This window comes from Alligator sinensis, unplaced genomic scaffold (genome assembly GCF_000455745.1).
Source record: "Alligator sinensis unplaced genomic scaffold, ASM45574v1 scaffold218_1, whole genome shotgun sequence".
In the NCBI taxonomy this organism is placed as follows: Eukaryota; Metazoa; Chordata; order Crocodylia; family Alligatoridae; genus Alligator; species Alligator sinensis.
The window spans coordinates 173,346-196,009 of record NW_005842083.1 but is presented as its reverse complement, the minus strand read 5'-3'; the positions used below and the strand labels follow the sequence as shown (position 1 = coordinate 196,009).

Here is a 22,664-nt window from a genome sequence, read left to right as displayed (position 1 = left end):
TGAACCCAAAAGGAGGAGGTAAGTCTTTCATGTTAATTTTTCACCAACATATGCATGACCTCTTTTTAGTCACTGGTGGGTTATAGCTCTTAGGTCCTGTTCAGGAGATTAATCTTCCATAGATGGAATTTTTCCAAAGAGAAACCTTATTTTAGTTTTCAAAGAAAAATTGGAAAAACCTTCGTTTGTTAATCATTACTGGAAATAGCCAGGCCCAGGGAAACTTGGACTGGTTGGGTGCTGTTAAGTAATGACATTCTTTAGACTCTTCAATACAATATCTGCTTTTTATTTTCTCTTTGGATAGTTTCTTGATTGGTAATTATAATTAATATTAGACTAATAAAAGAACTATATGTTAAGTTACCTGTAAATTCATCTTTGTCAGCTCGGTTGTTTTTGAAATACGTTGACATTAAATAGCTAAAATCATGCCTGCTATCTTGTAAATGAAGTCAGAGGAATTACACAAGAGGTAAATTTGATCTATAGTTTTTCAAGCTGTGCATTGGAGCAGACTCAGTTAATCGAGTCTGTTGGAGCATGGTAATTACTGCACCCCAGCAAACTCCAGCGTCTTTTGTATCAGGGTCTCCATGCTTAAAAATGGCAATGGGCACTTTAACTAAATCCCATTGGAGCTCCTGCCATTTTTAAGCACATTTTTAAGTGCTGCTGCCTGCCACCATTTTTAAGCACAGGGACACTAATACACAAGATCCCCCCCCCGAAGCAGGTGTATAAATGCCTAATGGTAGTAACAAAAGGCTACTTGAGAACCTAAAGAGCTGTGTGATAGACAGATAGTAGGCAGTTCCTTGATTACTTGAAGGATGTTCCAGAAGTTTGGGAAAACTTGCACTGGAGATACTTGTCCAAATACATGGCAAGCTCAACTGCTCCTTCCAGCCAACACAATCCAGACCACCCAGAAAATATCTGTTTCTTTAGGGCCTTGTTACACAGCAATTTTGGGTGGCTCCTGGAGCTCTTAACCCCTGGATTGTCTGCACCTTAACACCTTAAAGTGGTTTAAAATGCTCATTATGCGGCTCAAAGTTACACCACTCCAAGGCAGGATTATTTCTGATCTGCACTACCATTAAAATGTGGCCACTCCTCACAGATGTGTTGGCCATATTGAAGTCTTCCAGAGTATCCCAGGATCTCTCACATGTCTGCCTGTAGAGCAGGGATAGAAGCTTGTCCTGGCTCACCAGCCCTTGAATGGAAACTCACAGCTGCAGCGCCTAGTCCTGCCCCTGTTCACCAGGCCTCTAGTGGCAAGTCACAGCTGTGCAGGTGGGGGACAGTCAGAAAAGGTATTAAGACTACAGGTGTGACTGCTGCAAACTCCAGGCCAGCCGTAACACTGATCAACACTTATGTGGTGCACAGCATAAGGTGTAACAAGTCCCTTGTATATCTTTGCCTGCTGGAGATGTTGTTTTTAGAATAGCTTCTAGAGTAAGTGGGCTGGAGAAAAAAAAAAGAAAATGGTAACACCTAGCTGCAAAATCAAAAGCTGAAAATTGCAGTTAAAAATAGAATAATTCAGAAACTCCATGGCAATACCTGATGAGACTTGTAGTTGATTGCCTTATGTCCTCATTCTTCTGTTTGAGCCATGCTCTCTGGTCAAATTGCATTGTTCATGAGGCACCACGATCTTGCTGAGGTTCTTATTTTCAGAGTCTTGAAGAATAGTCTACATTCTCATCAAATAGCAGACACTTCTTGCAAAAAAACCGCCAAAACAAAACAGACCTGTTCAGTCAATTTTCCATCAAAGCAGTTTTGACAGAAAACTTTCAACTAGCCCTACTTCAGAGCTCTGATAGGTAGACATCTTTGAGGATATGCTTCCTTGTTGCTGCCTCCAATATCATGAGAAGTGCAAAAATCCAGTGGCTTCTAATTCATAAAAACCTGTAGAATATCTTTCAGATATTCTTACCTTCCTCCATAGATTCTGCTTCAGTGTTGTTCTGTACCTTGGTTTGTCCCTTCCATAACATGAGGTGCCCATAGGCAAGCTTTTAGGGTGTAATACCAACTAATCAGTCATGTATTAATTTTCTTCTATTCATTTAAATTTTTGACTCCTGATCCAAAGTGTGGACTATACACAGTTGGTAGAACTCCTGGGCTGAAGTCCTGTTTTATGATCTCCTCTTCATGTGTTGGGGGAGTTGGGCATGTGGTTAACCTTCCATAGAAACATTGGGGGTTGGCCATAGCCAAGCCTGGGTATTTTGACTGGGGGTTGCTCCTGATGGGACTTAAACCTGGAGGTTCCTGGCTAGATGGTCAGTCAGTGTTGGACTGATCCCCATGTTGGGGTTAGAAAGCAGTTTTACCTCAGAGTGGTACAGACAGTGAGGGCTTTTGCCTCCCTCTGTAGTAGGGGGCATGGCTTTCCCCCTTGGATCTTGTGAGTGAATTTTAACAACCTTTGTAGCAGCAGGACATTGGCTGCTGTTGTTCTCCTGTTTTACTTGTGGCAGGTTAGGGTGCTATGTCTTGTGGTTGTGTCAGGGTTGACAGTGTAGGTTTACAGGCAACCCCCACTTAACACTGTTTTGCTTAACGCTATTTCGCTACAACGCTCATTTTAAATTGATACCTAATTTCACTTAGTGCTCTCTAATCTCACTTAGAGAGTTTTGTTATAATGCTCTTGGTTGCCATCTTGGGTTATTTAAAAACAATTGTGGTTGCCATTTTGGGTCATCAAATACGGTTTTGCTTAACGCTTGGATTTTCAATTAACCAATTAAGAGTGCTAAGTGGGGGTTGCCTGTACTAATAGGTTAGACAGTGGATTTCAGTAGGCTGGGAGAGGGGTGATTCTGCTTCTGGTGTAGGTTTAGACTAGATGACCTCTGGAGGGCCCATCCAGTCCTACTTTTCTCTGATTTTCACATTCTCCAACCCAGAACAAAATAAAATACTGAGCATTATTGCAACATTATCATCAAGCCCCTGATACATAATTGTCAATATTTGATTTTCCAGTTGTTTCCATGATAATGCTAAGCAAGTAAAATGTGCCCTATATATTTTTTCTTACCCTCCTACCCCCTCTACACACTTCTATTGGAGAATCAGTGTTCTTCTAAGCCAAATGTTATATCTTGTTGGGACATTCCCATTTTTCCCTTTTGTCCAGAAATGTTTAAATACTTTCTGCCTTTTTGTGTTTATAAATGTATATATGTGTATTGTGTGTCTCTGTCTGTCATCTTGAAGTTGCTGAACTCTTTAGAAATGATGGCAGTGGTAGTGGTGATGGGGACATGGAGTTCTTCCTTCCAGCTGTCCATCAGCATGGTAAGAAGCTTGGCCTATCCTTTGCCTTTTAATTGATTACTGTAATTTCTCGTGTATAGGTAGCTATAACTAAACCAACCAGCACTGTGATTTCTTACTCCTAGTATACCTGACTCACCTGGATTTCTTATCATTGAATTATCTGAAAATACACTTTTTGTATTTTGCCTTGAGCAGGATTTCAGTAGCAATCACTGTAATTCTTTTGTAGAAAACAGTAATTTTTATATAGTTGGGATTGCAGCCTTAACCCTTTATTTGTTTCTCCCTAAATTTAGCTTTAGCTTGAAAGATTGGTTTCAAAATAGCCACAATTCCCCTCAAAGCAGCATAGGGAAAATATTTGTCATAAGTAATTGAAATTACCATAATTTGATACATGACACTTGTCTGACTGGTACTTTTGTTGGTCAAAAATAGCTCTAGAGAGAGGTGATTAGTTTGGACATTAGACTTATAAAAAAAATCAAACTGAGAAACAATCAAATAAACATTTATTTTTCATTCTGTTTTCATTTCTAAGATTGGATGGAAGCAGAAGGGTTAAAGTGCAACAAATAAGTGTGGTGTAACCATAGAAAGCATCCAATCTGTGTAAAAGTTGACAGGCAGAAGCCCTGTTCCCATGAGAATTACAGCCCAGTTCTGCAGTCCCAAGAAATTTAGATAAGTGTCTGAACCAAAATGAACTGCCCAATCCAAAGCACTTTTTTAATCACTGGTTATGAATTTTACCCTCACATCCCGGTGTGTTTGGGAAAGTGTGTATTTATGAGACTATAGAAAGGAACAATACAAGAGAGATTTGCAACTTATAAACTAATTATATCTAACTAAACTAATATATCTGCCTTATATACACAAGTCAGATGTATTAGTTTAGTTAGGTATAATTAGTTTATACGTTATAAGTTAGTTTATATCTATAGATATAGATATATAGATCTCTACATAGATCTCTATAGATATCAATATAGAGATCTATATAGATACATATAGCATAAGGTTTTACAAGCCAAAGCTTACCTTATGGTGTATTCAGGAATTATTTTTTTTTCATTCTAACTTTGGAACTTGTTTCTTAAGTGCCAAACTGTTATGCTTGAGCCTCAGGTGATATAAGCTGTAATGACAGCGCCAGCACTGGGATTTGTGGGGCTTCATTTCTTTCTCCACCCTTTGTCCCCAGTTCTGCTGTAAAACAGAGAAAACTCTGTGAACATAAATCACTTGAGTATAGAATTTACCTCTTGCTGGATCCTTCATGTGGAAAAAATACTAGTTATACCTTTGCACATCGATAATTGTTTTAATATAATGTAGTGAACTAAAAATAAGTGTTTCACTGCTATGACCTAAAGATGGAGAAAAACTAATTTAACTGTCTTGGAATGTGTATCTATAGCTAGCCTAGGAATAGCATCCCACATCATTGTAACCATTGAAGCCTCTGATGATGCTCATGGTGTGTTTGAGTTCAGCACTGAGTCACTTTTTGTCAATGGAACAGAACCTGAAGATGGAGAGAGCACAGTTGTTCTACAAGTGAGTAGATTTTGATTGTTCTCTGTTGCTACATGATAATCTTTGATCACTGTCTCATTTAGACTGAATTATAAGCTTACATTTGTGACTGAAATCTACATAAACTACAGTTTTCACTATACTCAGCTTACACATTAGAAAAAATACTCTTTAAATCAAATCACGTCAAATCTATAGGTAATATATAATGCATATAATTTCTAATGACCTTTAATCGAGCACTTTAAAATATCCACTTTACTTAAATTTTAGCTACTAATCTTTTTATTAAAAAAATAATGATACTACAAACTAACATATTTACTCCAATATAAGATGACCCTGAGTAAAAGGTCACCTCTCCCCAGTAGCTAGGTTCTATGTATGGTGAATTGATAAATGTGTTATAATTTTCCAGGTATAGAATCTTATTATTTGAGATTTAAATAGAATTTGTCCCTCTTCAACTGCTACAGCAGGGAGAATAAATTTGGGAGTCAGGTAGTCCTCTTTCCCTCCCCCCTAACTTCTACTCCCTGAAGCCCCTTCTCCTCCTTACTGTCAGACCCTGCTCTCCTAGGCAAGTTACTACAGGTACCCATAGATTTACCTTTTGTGTTTTAACTTTTTTTGAAACTGCTTCAAGTTTTAGCATAGGTATTCCATAAACACACTTTTAAACAGCACTTCTTTACCTATTTACAGAGGGCACATCCAGATGAGTGCGGTTGCGCAGTATGTGGTGCTGCAGACACATTTGCGGCGCCACATAGTGCACAGTCTGGTGTTTTCTGCCCTGCAAAGGTGGAGAAACCGAGAGTGCACTTTGTTGGGTTGTTTTTTCTTTTGCAGATTTTTTTTTTTTATCCCTGGATATCCAGGGGTCAAAAAAAACTACGGGGGAGGGGGAAATTGAGCAACACACATTTGGCCAGTGTGCACTGCTGAAAAGCGGAGCCAGCCTACCGAGAGCTGTGTTTTGCTGCCAGCCAGGCTCTGTGTGGCAGAATCTCCATGGCTGCAGTCCTGGGAGGCCCCCAGGACTCCAGATAAGGCTGCTGGGGCCCAGCCTTCCCTATCCCACCTAGGGTAACTTGCCACATGGCACGGGCTTTCCCCAGGGACAGGAAGTGGCAGTGGAAGGTGTGCCACAGCTTCTGGTCCCTGGGGAACCAAGTGTCCATGCATGTCTGGAGGTACCCATATAGTACAAACTATACATGATATTAGTCCAAAGCCAAAAGGCTCATGATTTACCATGTAGGACTTTGGACTGGGACCCAACAGAGTCAACAGCAAATTCAAGCCATGGTGACCCCACAGCTCAGCACTGCTCAGTATGTGTGTGTACTTCAGATACTCTCCCCCCTTCCCCTCCACCCACAAAGGATCCCCGTGCTTATTAGCCCCCTACTCATGGCTAGAACCAGGTGTTCTTTTCACAAGTCCTGGGATACTTCAAAAATGTATATGCAGGTGAGGCACAGAGCAACCTGGTTCAGCTCCATTAGGGTCAAACTAATCATGTGTGCGAGAGGGTGTGACCAGGATTCTGGGTGAACGTTTTGGGGCCATATTTGGTGATTATTTGCCAGGCATGTAAGGCTGGTAAAGAAACAGGAATCATTGGAACTGTGAAATAAAAGCATAACTCAGCTGTGGGAGTGAAGAGGAAGTTAATATGTATTCGGTGTAGTGGCTCACTGTCTATTTAAAAAGTCAGTGCTGAGGGGGACTGCGTGCAGTAGTCACTACCATATATCTTACTCAGTCTGCACTAATCCATCCTTGTGATAGGTTTCCATCATGACTGCGATGGTGGCAGGGGAAATACCCTGATCAAGGTAATGCAATTAAAATGGCAGTGTGTAGTGGAGGTTGCACCCTTGTTTGCTTGCAGACAGGACTCCCTATGAGAGCCTCATAGTTAGCTCCTGCTGGCCAGCTTCCAGTGGGATCCTCTTGGCTATGTGCCGACTTTATGGAAATGAGAGATTCCTCCCTTGTTTGCCCCTGCCATCATATACTTGAGGGCAAGCGAAACTCGGGCATCTGAACTCCAAGTTTCCGGGCTTGGGCCTACATGTAGGATACCTGACAAAGGATTTGGAAGTATCTGAAACCCCAGGCTCGGGTGGAGGATACTTGTCAGTATCAGGGCCACATATAGTTCTTGAATGATTCAAATGGGTTTGGACCTGATCTGGCTAATTTGATGTGGGACATTAACATTTTTCCGTAAAAAAAAGAGTCCCACCAGCCTATCAAATGTAGCAATTTTGGCACCAAGGGGGTGTCAAGGCTGGTTCTAGCCTTCCGAATGCTGGCCTGGTATTGCAGTACTTCCAGGCCTGGTGTGAGTTCCCTGTGGTGGGAACACCCAGCTGTTTTTATTTTAAGGGCCAAAAAAACCCCAAAGCTACCATCAGCATGTTTGCCTGATATGGGCCATGTGTTTATAGTCATGAGTACATGCTGCTTGTGGCAGCAGTTTAATGAGGTTTCCTTGTATGCAGATATAAGATGAGGGGCTCCCACCCATGCTGAATTTTATTTCAGTAAATATGGTGTATTCTTACAAAAACATTAAAAGAAAAGTGACAATGCAGAAGGCAGACAATAAATTAGAGTTGAGGAAGAAAAGTTATGGGTTTGCAAGAGGTACTCATTTAATTTCTTCACATTCCAGTTGTTCCTTGAATTGTGTGAAAGTTACTAGACTAAGAATGGATATGTATGCATGTGAAACATGTTTTTCTTTCTTTCTGTAGCCAATTATTTACTACTACTTTTTTCCACTTCAGGTTCTCAGAAAGCATGGGGCCTTATCCCAGGTTACACTGCATTGGATCATATTCTGCGATCCTGATGAAGACCTGATTTCTACCAATGGCAACATAACTTTTGATATTGGGCAAAGAAGAGCACATATAACAGTGCAAGTTGCACCTGATGAAGTTCCTGAACTTGATAAGATGTTTTTTGTTTTGCTCATGAATGTTTCCAACGGTCATCTGGGAAATCATACTAATGCTACATTAACTGTCCTAGCTAATGATGATCCGTATGGACTTTTTATCTTTTCTGGGAAAAACAGACCAATCAAAGTTGAGGAGGAAACTAGAAACATTACCCTAACAATAGTAAGGTTACATGGTCTTCTCGGTACAGTTATGGTAGCATACAGAACCATGGATGATGATGAAAAGTCACTTTTTCTGCCCTCAAATGTTGCCAGAGCAACAGAAGGAAAAGATTATTTACCCATTTCTGGATCTGTGATCTTCACGGCAAATAAAAGCGAAGCTACCATACTGCTTCCTATTTTGGATGATGAGGATCCAGAAAGGTCAGAATCAGTATTTGTAGAGCTATTTGATGTCACTTTGGTGGAAAAAGTACAGGATCGGCCAAGTAAGTACTTTACACTTTAATTGTATGCATTTTAGAGAGACTGTCACCTACCACTATAAATTGTAACCAGTCAAATCAGTTTGCTTTGCTATTCAAAAACGTATAAAAGTTTTGTGTATTAAATTTGGTGCAGTGGCAGCGTATCATTTTATCAATATGCTGCTTTGATAGTTTTCACTGAATATAACATAATTATGTTTCTGTGTCCTTTTTGTATTCCTTTAACTGAACCATCTCTTATACATGAGACAAGGTCAGCTCTGCTTAGTAGGATCTGTTGATCTATACTTTAGGTTTTTGTTTGTTTGTGTTTTTTACAAGCATAGCATCATGAAACAGTGATTAATAGACAGTATTCATATTGAGAGCCAAATACTTTGTGCTACTTCACTCACTACTTTCTGAACTTCTGCATGTTTTGTTTTAATATAGAAAATGCATGCTGATCAGCCATTCAGTCACATTTGGGAGGTTTCAAGCTGATTTGCATTTCAGAGCTTCCAACCTTGCCTAATTACCTCTCTTGCTTATTCTTGATAATCAGGGAAGCTTCAGATGTCATTCTGGGGGGAGATTATGCCATCATGTATATTTCATCATAGGAATTACTGAAATAATGCTCTAATTGAAACTGTAGTGCTCTTGCTACTGGCCCTATGGACAAATGAATAAATAACTATTGATTATGATTTGGCACTGTCCCACCTGTTTGAAAAATAGAATGCTCAAATATGCCACTTCAGAAGATATGATGAAAAGCATCTACAGAAAAATATTAAACTGTACAACTCAGGAGTTTCTGCCATACTGTAATTTCAATCTACCTAATCTAATTCAATCTAATTTCAATGGTTACAAAAAGACTTAGTGGGTACTGTTGTGAAAAATACTGTCCGTCTAACTTTGTATATTTTTAGTATGTTAGTTTTGTTGATTAACTGATAATAGACCATTAAACCTACTTAAGTCTTGTTAAAAACACCAATTTTCATAAGATAAAGGTCCAAGATGCCGCTAACCAAGGCCCTGTTGCATTTCAGTTGAGAATTCTCCCCGCCTGGGACCTAAGGATGAAACAATAGCTCAAGTAATTATCAATGCCAATGATGATGCTTTTGGAACACTTCAGCTTTCAGCTTCAATTGTGCGAGTTGCTGAAAATTATGTTGGACCAATCATCAATGTGACCAGAACTGGAGGAATTTTTGCAGATGTTTCTGTGAAATTTAAAGCTGTGCCAATAACTGCAATAGCTGGTAATAAAAGAGAATTGCAAAAAATGTACATGCTATGTCAAATTTGAATGAATTTACTGGAGACTTTGATTAATACCAAAAAAAAAAATTGATTAATGCCGACAAGTGCATTTTGTATACATTCTAACAAGACAAAATCAAAAGGAGCAATGAGACATTTACTGGCAGGGTTTAGCTTTAGAGGATTTAGGTCCTGTGCAGTATGCCAATCACAATAATTATCATTTGAGTTTACACCAATTATTAAAGATACCATTTAGGGATATGAGGCATACATAAATAGCAATAAAATATACCTATTTAATTAAGAGTATTGTCCTCCTTGGAGTTTGATCGTTTAAAAACAGCTTCAAGTTACAGACCTGTGGAATTTTTTTGTGTGTATCCACATTTCTCTAGTTTTAGAAAACCTGTAAAAAACCAAAAAACAAGCAAGCAAACCCCACAATAGAAATATGCATTTTTATAACTTAAATTGCACTAAACAAAATCTCCAAAGTAAGTACATTGAAAATTTGAAGAAATGTTTTCTGTACTCTTTTAATAAAAACATCTTCAATTATACTTGCAGCAAATAATAGGGAAAATTATTTCCAGGCGAATTCTGTTCTTTAAATTGATTGTCACTTTTATATAGAGATTACAACCTGGCTTTTACTTAAGTGTTGTATTAATATTTTTGTAAAGAATATTTCAGAAGTGGAAAGTTGAACAGTCAGGAATATACGATTAATTTAAACATATTAAGAAATAACCAGTTATCGTGATGACATGATATTTGCTCACAGCTGCTGCTTATACTATGCTGTGCTATATAAATTTGCAGAGAGAGCAGGGCTTGCAACATTATCACTTATTGTATAATTTATAAATGTTTTTTTTTAAATATGTAAAATGAAACAAATGCATACAAACATGTAAAACAATGATGAAACATGCACTAACAAAACTGCACCAAGTCTTAAGATATCCTCAAATATCTCCTTATTGTAGTCTCACTTAGGATGCTAATTAGGATTCTAGCTGGTTTTGAACAGCTACAGTAGGTATCAGCTAGTGGAAGAAGTGTAGTAAGAAGCGTTTGTCCTCTCCAGCAAGGTCAGCCATCATTTTAAGGTTTGTGTTATCATAGTACAAAATGTGGAAGTCACAGCAGTCAAGCAGGGTAACATTAGATACCTTTAAAAAGTTCCGCTTTCTCTGGTATCTGCTCAGGGAGGAGATGACGCTATTTCATTAAAAGTACTACAGGCTTTGCAGCCAGAATGCGTCCAGGTACTGGGTGTTGTCTTACTTTCCTTATGTTCTGTTTCCATTTACATAAAAGTGCCTTCTCTAGCAGCATAATAGTATTATATTTACACTGTATTTACAGTCTCATTTATATGGGATTCAAAATATTGGGTAATATATATCAAACTCAATACCTTGAATTACTTGCACAGAAGGGAATAGGAAGATAGCACAAATGCTGTACAATAGGTATTTTAAGTTTCACATATAGTTTACATTACAAAATGACCAAGCAGCTTGATTGTAGATGCTAGATTATATTTCTGAGTGGCTTTCAAAGGAGATCCATATAAAATGAACTGTGTGAATCCAGCTGGGAATCCACAGAGACATACATGTGAGGTCCATTTGCAATTATTGCAGTCATTTAGCTAAATTTACTTGGATAAAGGTGCTTCCACTAAATGATACTATCTGGAAATCTAGGAGCAATTCAGTATCCAAGCACAACCCCAACTTAATAGAGCAGGTATGCTGCATTCTGTGAGTGGGCAGACAATACACCTACCACCTTCTCCAACTCCTTTTCCTGTCCATCAGGTCAATCTTCATCTGGTCCATGTTGAGCCTTTACAATTTCAGTCCATCCAACTCTCAATCTCCGCATTCCACTGTGAAATTAGAGACTGCATTCGGTGGGGATGGAAGTGGGGGAAAAAAAGATACCCGTATCCATAAGCAGGCAAGAAAGATAGATCCTTAATATTAAACTTGTATTCAAGCATTCCCTGTAGTAACCAGAGGGTTTTTCTTTTTACAGGTGAAGACTACAGTGTAGCCTCATCAGATGTTGTCTTACTAGAAGGGGAAACCAGTAAGGCTGTGCCAATTTATATAATTAATGATATCTACCCTGAGATTGAAGAGTCCTTTCAAGTGCAGCTGCTGAATCAGACTACAGGAGGAGCCTTGCTTGGAGCATTAATTCAGGCCATCATAATCATTGAGGCTTCTGATGACCCATTTGGATGTTTTGGTAAACTGAACTGGTTTGAATGTTCTTGATATTCTTATCTTTAACATAAATGTTTAGGCACAGCTTGGCTGGACTACTTTTCCCCTGATGCACCATGGACTCCTCTCTAGCAGAGCCACCACAGTTAAATGAGGGAGCTATAATCCAACCAGAGAACCAGCTCCATAAACAGAATGGGAGCTTGAAAACCTGAATTATGTCACCCAGAAAGTGGTATGATGTTGAAGGTGTTGAAACAAATAAAGCAGACTTAGATCAAATCTTGGGAGAAAGCTTTCTCAATGTTCCAACAGTAGGACCAAGGAATGGGCTGTCTAAGCCAGTTGTGGCTTCTCTTTCATGAGAGACTTTCAAGCAGGGGTTGGATAGAAAACTGTCTGGGATGTTTCAGGAACAGTGCATTCTACACTTGTGCAGGAAGTCATGGTAGATGATCCTTAAGGTTCTTTCCACTGCTACGTTTGTAGGATTCTAAACAAACTGCAACATTGCATTCAAGGAAAAATGAAAATATTCTGATATAACCAAATCTGAAAATTTCTGGACTCTTTATTCACCTAGTCTTTCAATATTTTGTTTTGAATTAAACAAATTTCAGTTTCCTGTGGGGCAAAATTTAGGAATTCTGTTTTTTTTTTTATCATTTCTATTCATTTACAAACCAGGGATAGATTTTAAGCAGTAACCTGAAGTGAAATTTGTGTACCATTATCAATCCCCTAAACCTGTATCTCATCTACATTATTAGTGAATAATCCAACAGCATATTTAAACCTCTGGTGAAACTGAAAAACTTGAGTAAAAATGGCACCCTACTATTTTCCATTGATTGGTTAATCTTGTTTTTTCTCCTTGTAATCATAAATCAAACAGTTTGAGTAATGTAAGGCAAAAACTATGAAACATTTCCAAAGCAACTTCTATTGTGATACTTTTGAAAAGCAACCTTTTGTGTTTGTTTTAAACATTTCTTGGCAATTTGTAGGGGTGCACCAATAAAGATTTTCTTGGCTAATACTTATAGCCAATTATTACCCAACCATATCAGGTGATTCCAATCTGATAAATGATTTATTTTAAAATGCAAAGTATTTTAAAGTACTGACAGAAATATACTGTTTTTTTCCCCCTTTTTTGTGGGGGCGCACTCCAGAAGCCTACTTTGTCACATGTATCAGTGTCCCAGCACTTAAAAATGGCAGTGGGGGTGCTTGAAATAAAGCTCATCAAATGAGCTTCAGTTCCCCTCCTGCTGCCACCGTTTTTAAGTGCGGGGACACTCTGAAGTGAAGCACAGCCTAGTGGGGCAAAGGCAAATGTGGGCTGCCTGCTGCAGGTTTGGGGCTGTCCGCCCTGCTGTCTTTGCCTGGGAAGCCCCATGCTGGCTGTGCCCCCTGCCTGTCTGGCAGCAGGGTACACAGCTTGCCGCCCCTACTGCTGCTGGGTGGGCAGGGGTGTGTAGCTTGCATGGGGCTCCTGAGGGAAAGGCAGCAGAGTTGAGAGTGAGCATGCACCCCATGCACAAATTTTGGGGGGGCACATTCACCCCCATGCCTCCCTGAGGGGTGTGCGCGGTGGTGGGGAGCTGCTTCCCCCCACCCTTCCCTGGATGACCCACCCATGGCTCCATCCTGCTCCCACCCCAGCCCCATGCACAGCCCTGCCCCTGCTCCACTCCCTCCCGCACTGTGCGTGCCTCCATCTGCCCTCCCACCCCCCAAGCCCCTTCCCCTCCATAGACTTACCTGCAGGAAGCTGCTCTCCACATTGCATTCCTGGCCACATGCATGTATGTGGCTGCATGCATACATGGGGTGCCCCCTGCATCTTGCTCCCAGCAGCCCCAAGCAGGACCCCTTGTAGGCTACAATACTGCCTGCCTACAAGGGGAAACCTTGCGCTTCCTGAGGGAACCCAGATATCCAAGGATCCCGGCCCTGCAGGGGAGAGGGAACCCGGGTGTCCAGGGCCCTGGGCAGAAGGCTTAATTATTAGTAAACATTATTGACTACAACAGCCAAAAAAAGCTGATAACATCATTTATCAGTGCTGATCCTGTAAGCAACTGATATATCGGTACACCTCTAGCAATTTGCATTGGTAAGCTTGTGGTTTAAGAACATATTTGAATTTGTATTTTTTTGGCTTTTAGATTTTTCCCTTTATCCTTTTTGTCTTCCTTTCTCTTTTTAAAAAACATTTTCTTCTCTATTCCTGTTTCCATTTTATCTGTAGAAAAAGGAAGAAGGTATGGATAAAGGAGCAATGGGGTCAGGGGAATAAAATTAATAAAATATTTTGCTTTCAATTTATTTACTAAAGCTAGGGGAAAAAACAGTAAAAGTTTTCAATGTCCAGAAAAGCTTCTCTTAAAAGAAATATTGTCAGATATGGAAAACTTTAATTAGTTTTACCTGACAATGGCTGATTCTAGTATTCTTTCGGGGAAGAATAACAAGAAACAGCTTTTATAATCTCCTTCTCCAGGCTTTAGAGATATATAATACTCAGGAGTAAAAGATTCCTGGTGATCTCTAACAGTATTTATGCCATCTCCTTGCCCTGTGAATTAGTTAGTAGTACTAGCACCTCAATTTCACAACTAGTAATTGCAAACAACAAAGTGATTAAATCAGTATAAAGTGCTTGTTTTGAAAGGTGTTTCAGTTAAATGAACAAACACTATGTGTTCCCCTATTCAGATAAAAAGAAAATAAATCTCTTTGTTTTTATACTTCAGTTTTTCAGATCACTGAACTCACAGTGGAAGAGCCTGAATTCAATTCAGTGACAGTAAGCCTGCCAATAATACGCAATGCTGGGACACTTGGCAATGTTACTGTAGAGTGGGTTGCTACCATTAATGGACAGCTTGCAGTTGGTGACTTGCGGGTTGTCTTGGGTAACATTAGCTTTGCCCCTGGGGAAACTGTTCAGACACTGTTGTTGGAGATCTTGGATGATGATGTTCCAGAAATTGAAGAGGTGAGTTGAATAGCTGAATGCTACAAGATGTGACAAAACGCCAAGCGACTCTGTTTTATTGTGGTGGTGGATGAGAAGCAGAAAAAGGGAGGTAACTTTAAACAACTTGGGAAGATATCAGCCTGCAAATAGTTTTTATAAATCTGAAAATCATTTATCACTTTTTCCAGAATTTTGTTTCCTAGTTATTGATATTATTCTTTGAAAAGGTCACCAGATCTTTGAATGTTTCTATGGGATTGACCCTTCTCATTTGCACCTGCTGATAGAATATTATAAAGATACATGCACAAAAGTTAGGTGAGGCTTGAGGAGCAAACTCGCACAAAAATTTTAGATACAAAAAGGGGTTAGACAAGGATGTATCTTCGCCCCTTTGTTATTTAATCTTTACATGAATGACATTATCGGCAATATGCAGGATGCTCATTTCTATTCCCCAAAATTATTAGCAACTCTAATTCCTATGTTAATGTATGCAGATGATACCATTATACTGTCAAGAACCCCTATTGTATTACAGAGAGCAATTACAACTTTTGAGTATCTTTGTGGACAAAACAACTTAAAGATAAATTATGATAAATCCAAAATAATGTATTGGGGAAGCCATTTGATGAAAAACCCATGGAACATGGGGGGAACCAAACTCAAAGTTGTTAACACCAGATTCAGTCAGTTAATACTAAAGCAGCCCAATTGGCTGTGGCTATGAAGAAACGTTATGAGATCACAGCAAGATGATCAGTCCAAGTTCCTATGTCATCATATAAAGTTGAAGTTGTGTCTTAGATTCCACATGGTGCTGAAGTATAGGGTTATGCTGCAAGTAATGATGTAAACATAACTCAGAACAAGTTTCTTAGGGCTCTTCTGGGTCTTCCTCCTTCAAGTCTTGCATCTTTTTTGAGATTAGAGACAGGATTAGATTCTATTTTAACTAATATTATAACTTATATAGCTAATAATATTATTATTATTAGAATGGTGAGATTTTGTTTCAAAATCCTGGCTTTTCTACCGTCTCGTCTGCTTAAATTGTGCTATATAGAAGACATCAGTAATCCCTCTTCTCTTCTCTTCAGTCTCCCTGGTTAGCTTTTCTTTTCCGTACTTTTGCACTTTCTGGGGTGGGATACTATATCAAAGACAATGGAAGATTTTTCTCCCCCATAGAAAAAGTTTGGGTTTTTTAGAGGTTATGAGATGTTGTCAGGCAGAATGATTTTGCAGTGGCTAGGGCTACTTGTATTGCCCCTTTATATACTCTTTGGAAATTAGATTCTGGGGAGGGAGAAAAGTATTTACAGCTGGATCTCAACAATAAATGGTGATCTTCTTTTGACTAGACTTAGGACCGAACAGATTCTTACAGATGTTTTGGCTGGACATAGACTTTCCATTCCAAGGGCTAAAAGATGTTGCATGTCTAGGAGTTTTGGAAGACCCTATTCATTATGTTTTAGAATGTTCTTTATATAACAACATAAGGAGAACCTATTTATCACCATTCTTGCAGAAATTTCAAACAGAGAGAAACTTTTCAAACACAGAGAAACTAAAATGGCTCTTCTAGCAAACAGATCCATATTTAGTAAACTGCCTTGCAATTTTTGTTTATAAGGCTGAAGCGATTAGAGTTGAACATCCTTTACTGTTGATATGATTGATAAATTGTAACACTATTTCTGATTTTACTGTGTCAGTTGTGAATCTATGTACAATATCTCTATAGATTCATGATTTGATTTATTACTATATTTATACTAATAATGTTTTTATAATGGTTGGCTCTATTCTATTATTATATTTGTATTTCTGTTATTTTTGCCTACATTTATTTATAGTATGGTTGTGTGTTTTTCATGTTGTTTCCAGAATCCTTAATAAACTCAACTGAACTGAACTGAATGGAATGTATCTATTTAAAAAACATAAATGTTTTTAAAAAATCAGAAGGCTCAAGCAAAATAATGACTTCAATAAATGGGTCCACTGCTGATTAGCGAATCAGATCCAAAATGTCTAACTGATCCAGTAGTAGTGTATCAGAGACACCTTTAACCCTCTAATTTTATGTGAAAGATGTGAGGTAGGGGAGGGTTGGCTAAAATATTTTTTTCATCATATTGTAGTTAACAATTGTGCAGTGTAGCAAAAAAAAAAAGAAAAAGAAAAGATCGTTTGAATTTAAATGTAGACCTGTTTCTTTGGTTATTTATATTTTACTTCTGACTGAAAATAGTATTGAAATAATTTCTTATTCTGTGGTAATTTTGAGTTCAACTGAATCCTCCTATTCACTGGCTTGAGAAAGATTTTTTCACTATTAATAATGAGGGATGAAAGTAATGCAGAGGATGAAGAGAGACTTTTATTTGGTTTGGAAACTGACTATTCCAAACCATTATTTAAAATTAATGATTAAACTAATCAGGTTTTTTTTATTCTCTTTGTTATTTCTGAAGTGTTTTCAGCCAAAGGGCAGACCATGAGCCCCTTCTTCCCTTTAGTAGAGCACTCATTAAAGTCAGTAGGACTACTTATGCAACGAATCTGATTGCCAGTGGGAAGGGAGAGTTCAAACCTGACCCATCCTCTTGAATTGTCATTTCACAAAAAACTTGGTTAAGGAAAGTCTAAATGTGTTGGGTTGTTGTTTTTTTTAGATTATCCACGTGGAATTAACTCAAGCTTCCAACGGTGGTGCTATTGGATCAGATAGAGTGGCAAATATTATAATACCTGCCAATGATAATCCTTATGGCACAGTGTTCTTTCAGCACCCCTTGTACAGATTTCAGGAGCCATTGGAAAGAAGTTCTCTTGCAAACATAACTGTTCAAAGAAGGTCTGTATAGCACAGTTGGGGTTTTTATGTAACTAGTTCCAGTCCCTTTTTTTTTTTTAATCTCCATGACCTTTGTCTTTTTAAATGATTTAGTTTGCCTCCTTCCTTAGATAGTTTAACTTGTCAGTTTATCAGGTTAATCTTCTCCCAGGGTAAAAATCATACGTCTGTTAGGCTTTGTTTTTTTGTTTGTTCCTAAAATCATTTAAAGTTCTTTTATGAAGTTGAACAGAGAGACAAGAAAGTGCATTCTCCAGTCATCACTTTGGATTTATAGAAAGCAGGGGAGGTATAGAGGAAGAAGAGCAGTACCCCTGTGAACACCTTAGGAAAGAGAGATTTCTCCAGCACAGCTTAGAGTGTGTTTTTTCTGGAGCATAGATTATTTGAAACTAACGAAGAGACCTATAGCATATAAGGAAAAATAAGTCTTGACTAATTACCATGACTTTCTCATTTATTGCAACACCTTCTAGCGGGGGAAGATTTGGTCGGCTTCAGATATTCTACAGCACTTCTGAGATTGATGTTGTAGCTCTTGCAATGGAAGAAGGCCAGGATGTACTTGCCTATTATGAAAATCCTGTGCAAGGAATTCCTGACCAGCCATCAAAGACTAGAGTGAATGTGTCAGCAGCAGGTGATTCATTATATACCTGTGCCACTCGGTGCCTAAAAGAACAAGCATGTGCAGCCTTTATATTTTCTAGTGCCTCTGGAATTCCTTTGTGCTTCTGGCTGACATCATGGATAAGTCCAGTAAACAACAACTCGGGATTCTGGACCTACAAGAAAAATGTCACCAGTGTGTCTTTTCTTTTTAGCACACAAGCCATTGCTGGTAGTGACTACGAATCAGTTACAAGGCAATGGGCCATAATGTCAGAAGGTGAAGAGTTTGCAAATCTCACAGTTACCATACTTCCTGATAGCTTGCCAGAGTTGGATGAGAAATTCATTATATCCCTTTTGAAAGTTGAACTGATGAACATCTCAGCCATCTTAAAAAAACAGCCAACTATAGGACAGCCAAATACCTCCACAGTTGTCATAATGATGAATGGAGATGCCTTTGGAGTGTTTATGATCTACAGTATAAGTCCCAATGCAACAGAAGAAGGTCTCTATTTGGAAGTGGAAGAACGACTTCAGACTGATGTGCAGTTAATGATACACAGAACAGAAGGCAGCATGGGGCAGGTGACAGTGGAATGGCGAGTAACTGGTGGAACAGCTACTCCAAACATGGATTTTATAGGTGATGGCGAAATTCTGGTGTTTGCTGAAGGTGAGGCAAAGTTTTCATTCATTTTTGTTCTGCCAAAATAGTGACAGGCAGAGAGCACTAGATAAACAGACTAAACCCCTAGACTATTAAACAAAAGGACATTATCTTATTCACTTATTCATTCATTCAAAAAAAATTATCAAGGCTCACATTTGTGAGAGCCCAGCAGGACAAATTATGATGAGGGGAAACCAGCACGGGTTCGTGGCAGGCAGATCGTGCCTGACCAATCTAGTTTCTTTTTATGACCAGGTTACGAAACGCCTGGACACAGGAGGAGGGGTGGATGTCGTATACTTAGACTTCAGGAAGGCCTTCGATACGGTATCCCACCCCATACTGGTGAACAAGTTAAGAGGCTGTGACTTGGATGACTACACAGTCCGGTGGGTGGCGAATTGGCTGGAGGGTCGCACCCAGAGAGTCGTGGTGGATGGGTCGGTTTCGACCTGGAAGGGTGTGGGCAGTGGGGTCCCGCAGGGCTCGGTCCTTGGACTGATACTCTTTAATGTCTTCATCAGTGACTTGGACGAGGGAGTGAAATGTACTCTGTCCAAGTTTGCAGATGACACAAAGCTATGGGGAGATGTGGACACGCCGGAGGGCAGGGAACAGCTGCAAGCTGACCTGGACAGGTTGGACAAGTGGGCAGAAAACAACAGAATGCAGTTCAACAAGGAGAAATGCAAAGTGCTGCACCTAGGGAGGAAAAATGTCCAGCACACCTACAGCCTAGGGAATGACCTGCTGGGTGGCACGGAAGTGGAAAGGGATCTTGGAGTCCTAGTGGACTCCAAGATGAACATGAGTCGGCAGTGTGACGAAGCCATCAAAAAAGCCAATGGCACTTTATCGTGCATCAGCAGATGCATGACGAATAGGTCCAAGGAGGTGATACTTCCCCTCTATCGGGCGCTGGTCAGACCGCAGTTGGAGTACTGCGTGCAATTCTGGGCGCCGCACTTCAAGAGGGATGCGGATAACCTGGAGAGGGTTCAGAGAAGGGCCACTCGTATGGTTAAGGGCCTACAGACCAAGCCTTACAAGGAGAGACTAGAGAAACGGGATCTATTCAGCCTCCGCAAGAGAAGGTTGAGAGGCGACCTTGTGGCTGCCTATAAGTTCATCACGGGGGCACAGAAGGGAATTGGTGAGTATTTATTCACCAAGGCGCCCCCGGGGGTTACAAGAAATAATGGCCACAAGCTAGCAGAGAGCAGATTTAGATTGGACATTAGGAAGAACTTCTTCACAGTTAGAGTGGCCAGGGTCTGGAACGGGCTCCCAAGGGAGGTGGTGCTCTCCCCTACCCTGGGAGTCTTCAAGAGGAGGTTAGATGAGTATCTAGCTGGGGTTATCTAGACCCAGCACTCTTTCCTGCTTATGCAGGGGGTCGGACTCGATGATCTATTGAGGTCCCTTCCGACCCTAACATCTATGAATCTATGAATTGGCCGGTGTGTTAGGCATGCATTCTCAAGCATAAGGGGGATGTCAGGTCTGTCAAAGAATGACACACTTCAGTGGCTTCAGTATCAACTGACAGTTTGATAGAGCAGACAGAGACCTGGCACACCCCTCCACATGCACAACATCCTAAAATGGGGCATGATTTGAAAAATTCATTCTGCCATACTTATTGGCACATGCCTAGCACTCTGCCATGGCAACTACATTATATACATTTTGGAATGTAATGGCGTAGGTACGCTGTGCTCTGCCACCGGGCTCCTCTCCTGTCTTTTGATAGTGTAAACAGACCTGTAGTGTTTTCTTGTAGTTCTTCTGTCTGGTCCTCAAGATCTGCTATCCTCTACAAATGTAAATGTAATAGTAAAGTCCATTAATAAGTAGCTCCTTTTGGACATTTTGTACTGCATGTTATATAACTCCCCCCCGGCTCCCCGCCCCCATTCCTGTCTCCTTTACATTGATGTATATCAGGAATGATGTTGTTGCAGTCCTTAGGTATAAATAAGAGGAGATCCAGAGTACTCTTTCTGAGCCTCTTGTGCAGCAATAAAAATAAAACACCAAATCTTTGGGATGGTTGCCTCCCCTTTCTCCCAACTAGCAAGGTTTTTGAAATGACAGCATCTCTTTTATTTATTGATTAATTTTTAAATACACCAAGTACACTTACAACATTGAATAACACAACTGAGTTGCTGTCACATTGCAAAGTACAATACTCCATGGTACAGATGCACCCTACATTTTGAAAAGCCATTGGTGAGTGGGTGCTGTATACTTTTACTAAGTCAGCTATGTTAATGAATTATATTTAAGTGCCAGGTAATGATATAGTAGGAAACACCTGTGTGTTTTGTAAACATGCAAGTACATAACTGTAAGATGTATTTAGGTATTTCATGTGCTATGAACAGTAAGACTAAACTGGAGATTTTAGGGGTCACTTTTGGTAACCAGATATTTGATATTGTTTAATAGTTATATTAATTTCAATGGATAAGTCAGCAAGGTAGGTAGGAAATGCACATGAAAGGGTTATAGAATTATGAGAGACTATACAAATTCTTAGACTCGGTAAATATAATATATATAGAATTATGGGGATATGAGCATGCCAGTCTGTTCATGCACGTTCGTTAGAAAAAAATCACACGCATTATTGTTTTCTTTTACGCTAAAATTTTATCCTTCTTCTAAACGTAGTTAGAAGGGCGCTTTAAATATGAATGAACAAAGAATTCTGGTATTTGAAAATGAATTATTTAGACTTTTAAGGCTGTTTATTACACAGTAAGTTTAGTAGTTGTGTTGGAATGATATATAATTGCATAATTATATTCAGTAACATACACTCAACTGTAAAAAAGGATACTAAAATATAAATTTGACAAATTACTTATATTTTTCTTCCATTTCTAAAAGTGCATATGACTTACGATGACTTATATAGGTATTTTCCTATTTCTTCTTGATAGGTGAAACTAAAAAAATGGTCACGTTGGCTATTTTAGATGACCCAGAGCCAGAAGATAATGAAAGTATTATAATCAGCCTGACCTATACTGAAGGAGGCAGCCGTATTCTGCCCAGTTCTGACAGTGTCACTCTGATTATTCTGGCCAATGACAATGTAGCTGGAGTTATTAGCTTTCAGACAGCCTCAAGATCTGTTATTGGCCGTGAAGGTGGGTTCCTCTTTATATTGACGACACTTACTTTGTTTGCCATCAACTTCCACATTCATGTTCTTTTTTCATGAAGACTTTATACAGTTTGTTCTTTTCATTCTGCTAATGAAAGTAGTCTTGAAAACACAGTGAACATCTGCTATATTCCACTGAGGATTAAGGTCCTTCAAATATAATTCTCAGGGCAGGGACAAAATGAACAATTATACTGTGTTAGAAGTGTGAGGGTACGACTCTGTTCTTTAGCTGAATACCTGCAGTTATTTTGCGTGTCTGATTCTATCCCTCAGCAAATGGAAATTAAACCAGGATAATTTATAGGTTTAACTGATGAAGTTTCACTTACTGATGGACAGGAGCAGTCAGACTGAAACAGTTTAAATGGAGCAGCTCATGTATGCTTATGAGTAGTAAGTGTCCCTTGCCCCATAAAACGATATAATTTTCTGTCCATGCCCACAGAGAACCCCCTGAAGGGGCAAAAGGATTGGGTTCAAAACCATTTTGTATAGCTTCAGCAGTGTTTCCATTTTTTCTTCCTGAAGTCACACCTTGTGTGATTTTTGGCATTCTGTTTCTAGCC

The 22,664-nt window shown here is 39.3% G+C and overlaps 1 protein-coding gene across 1 annotated transcript in view; it reads left to right on the top strand.

Annotated features, from left to right (window-relative positions):
* ADGRV1 (adhesion G protein-coupled receptor V1) overlaps positions 1–22,664 on the top strand; it is a 253,979-nt gene that overhangs the window by 107,548 nt on the left and 123,767 nt on the right. Inside the window, 10 exon segments of the mRNA XM_025204476.1 lie at positions 1–18; positions 3,253–3,333; positions 4,739–4,878; positions 7,662–8,271; positions 9,312–9,527; positions 11,581–11,796; positions 14,537–14,781; positions 17,451–17,632; positions 18,109–18,920; positions 21,869–22,078. The exon segment at positions 1–18 is cut by the window's left edge and continues 11 nt beyond it. Of these exon segments, the coding sequence (XP_025060261.1) occupies positions 1–18; positions 3,253–3,333; positions 4,739–4,878; positions 7,662–8,271; positions 9,312–9,527; positions 11,581–11,796; positions 14,537–14,781; positions 17,451–17,632; positions 18,109–18,920; positions 21,869–22,078 (2,730 nt within the window).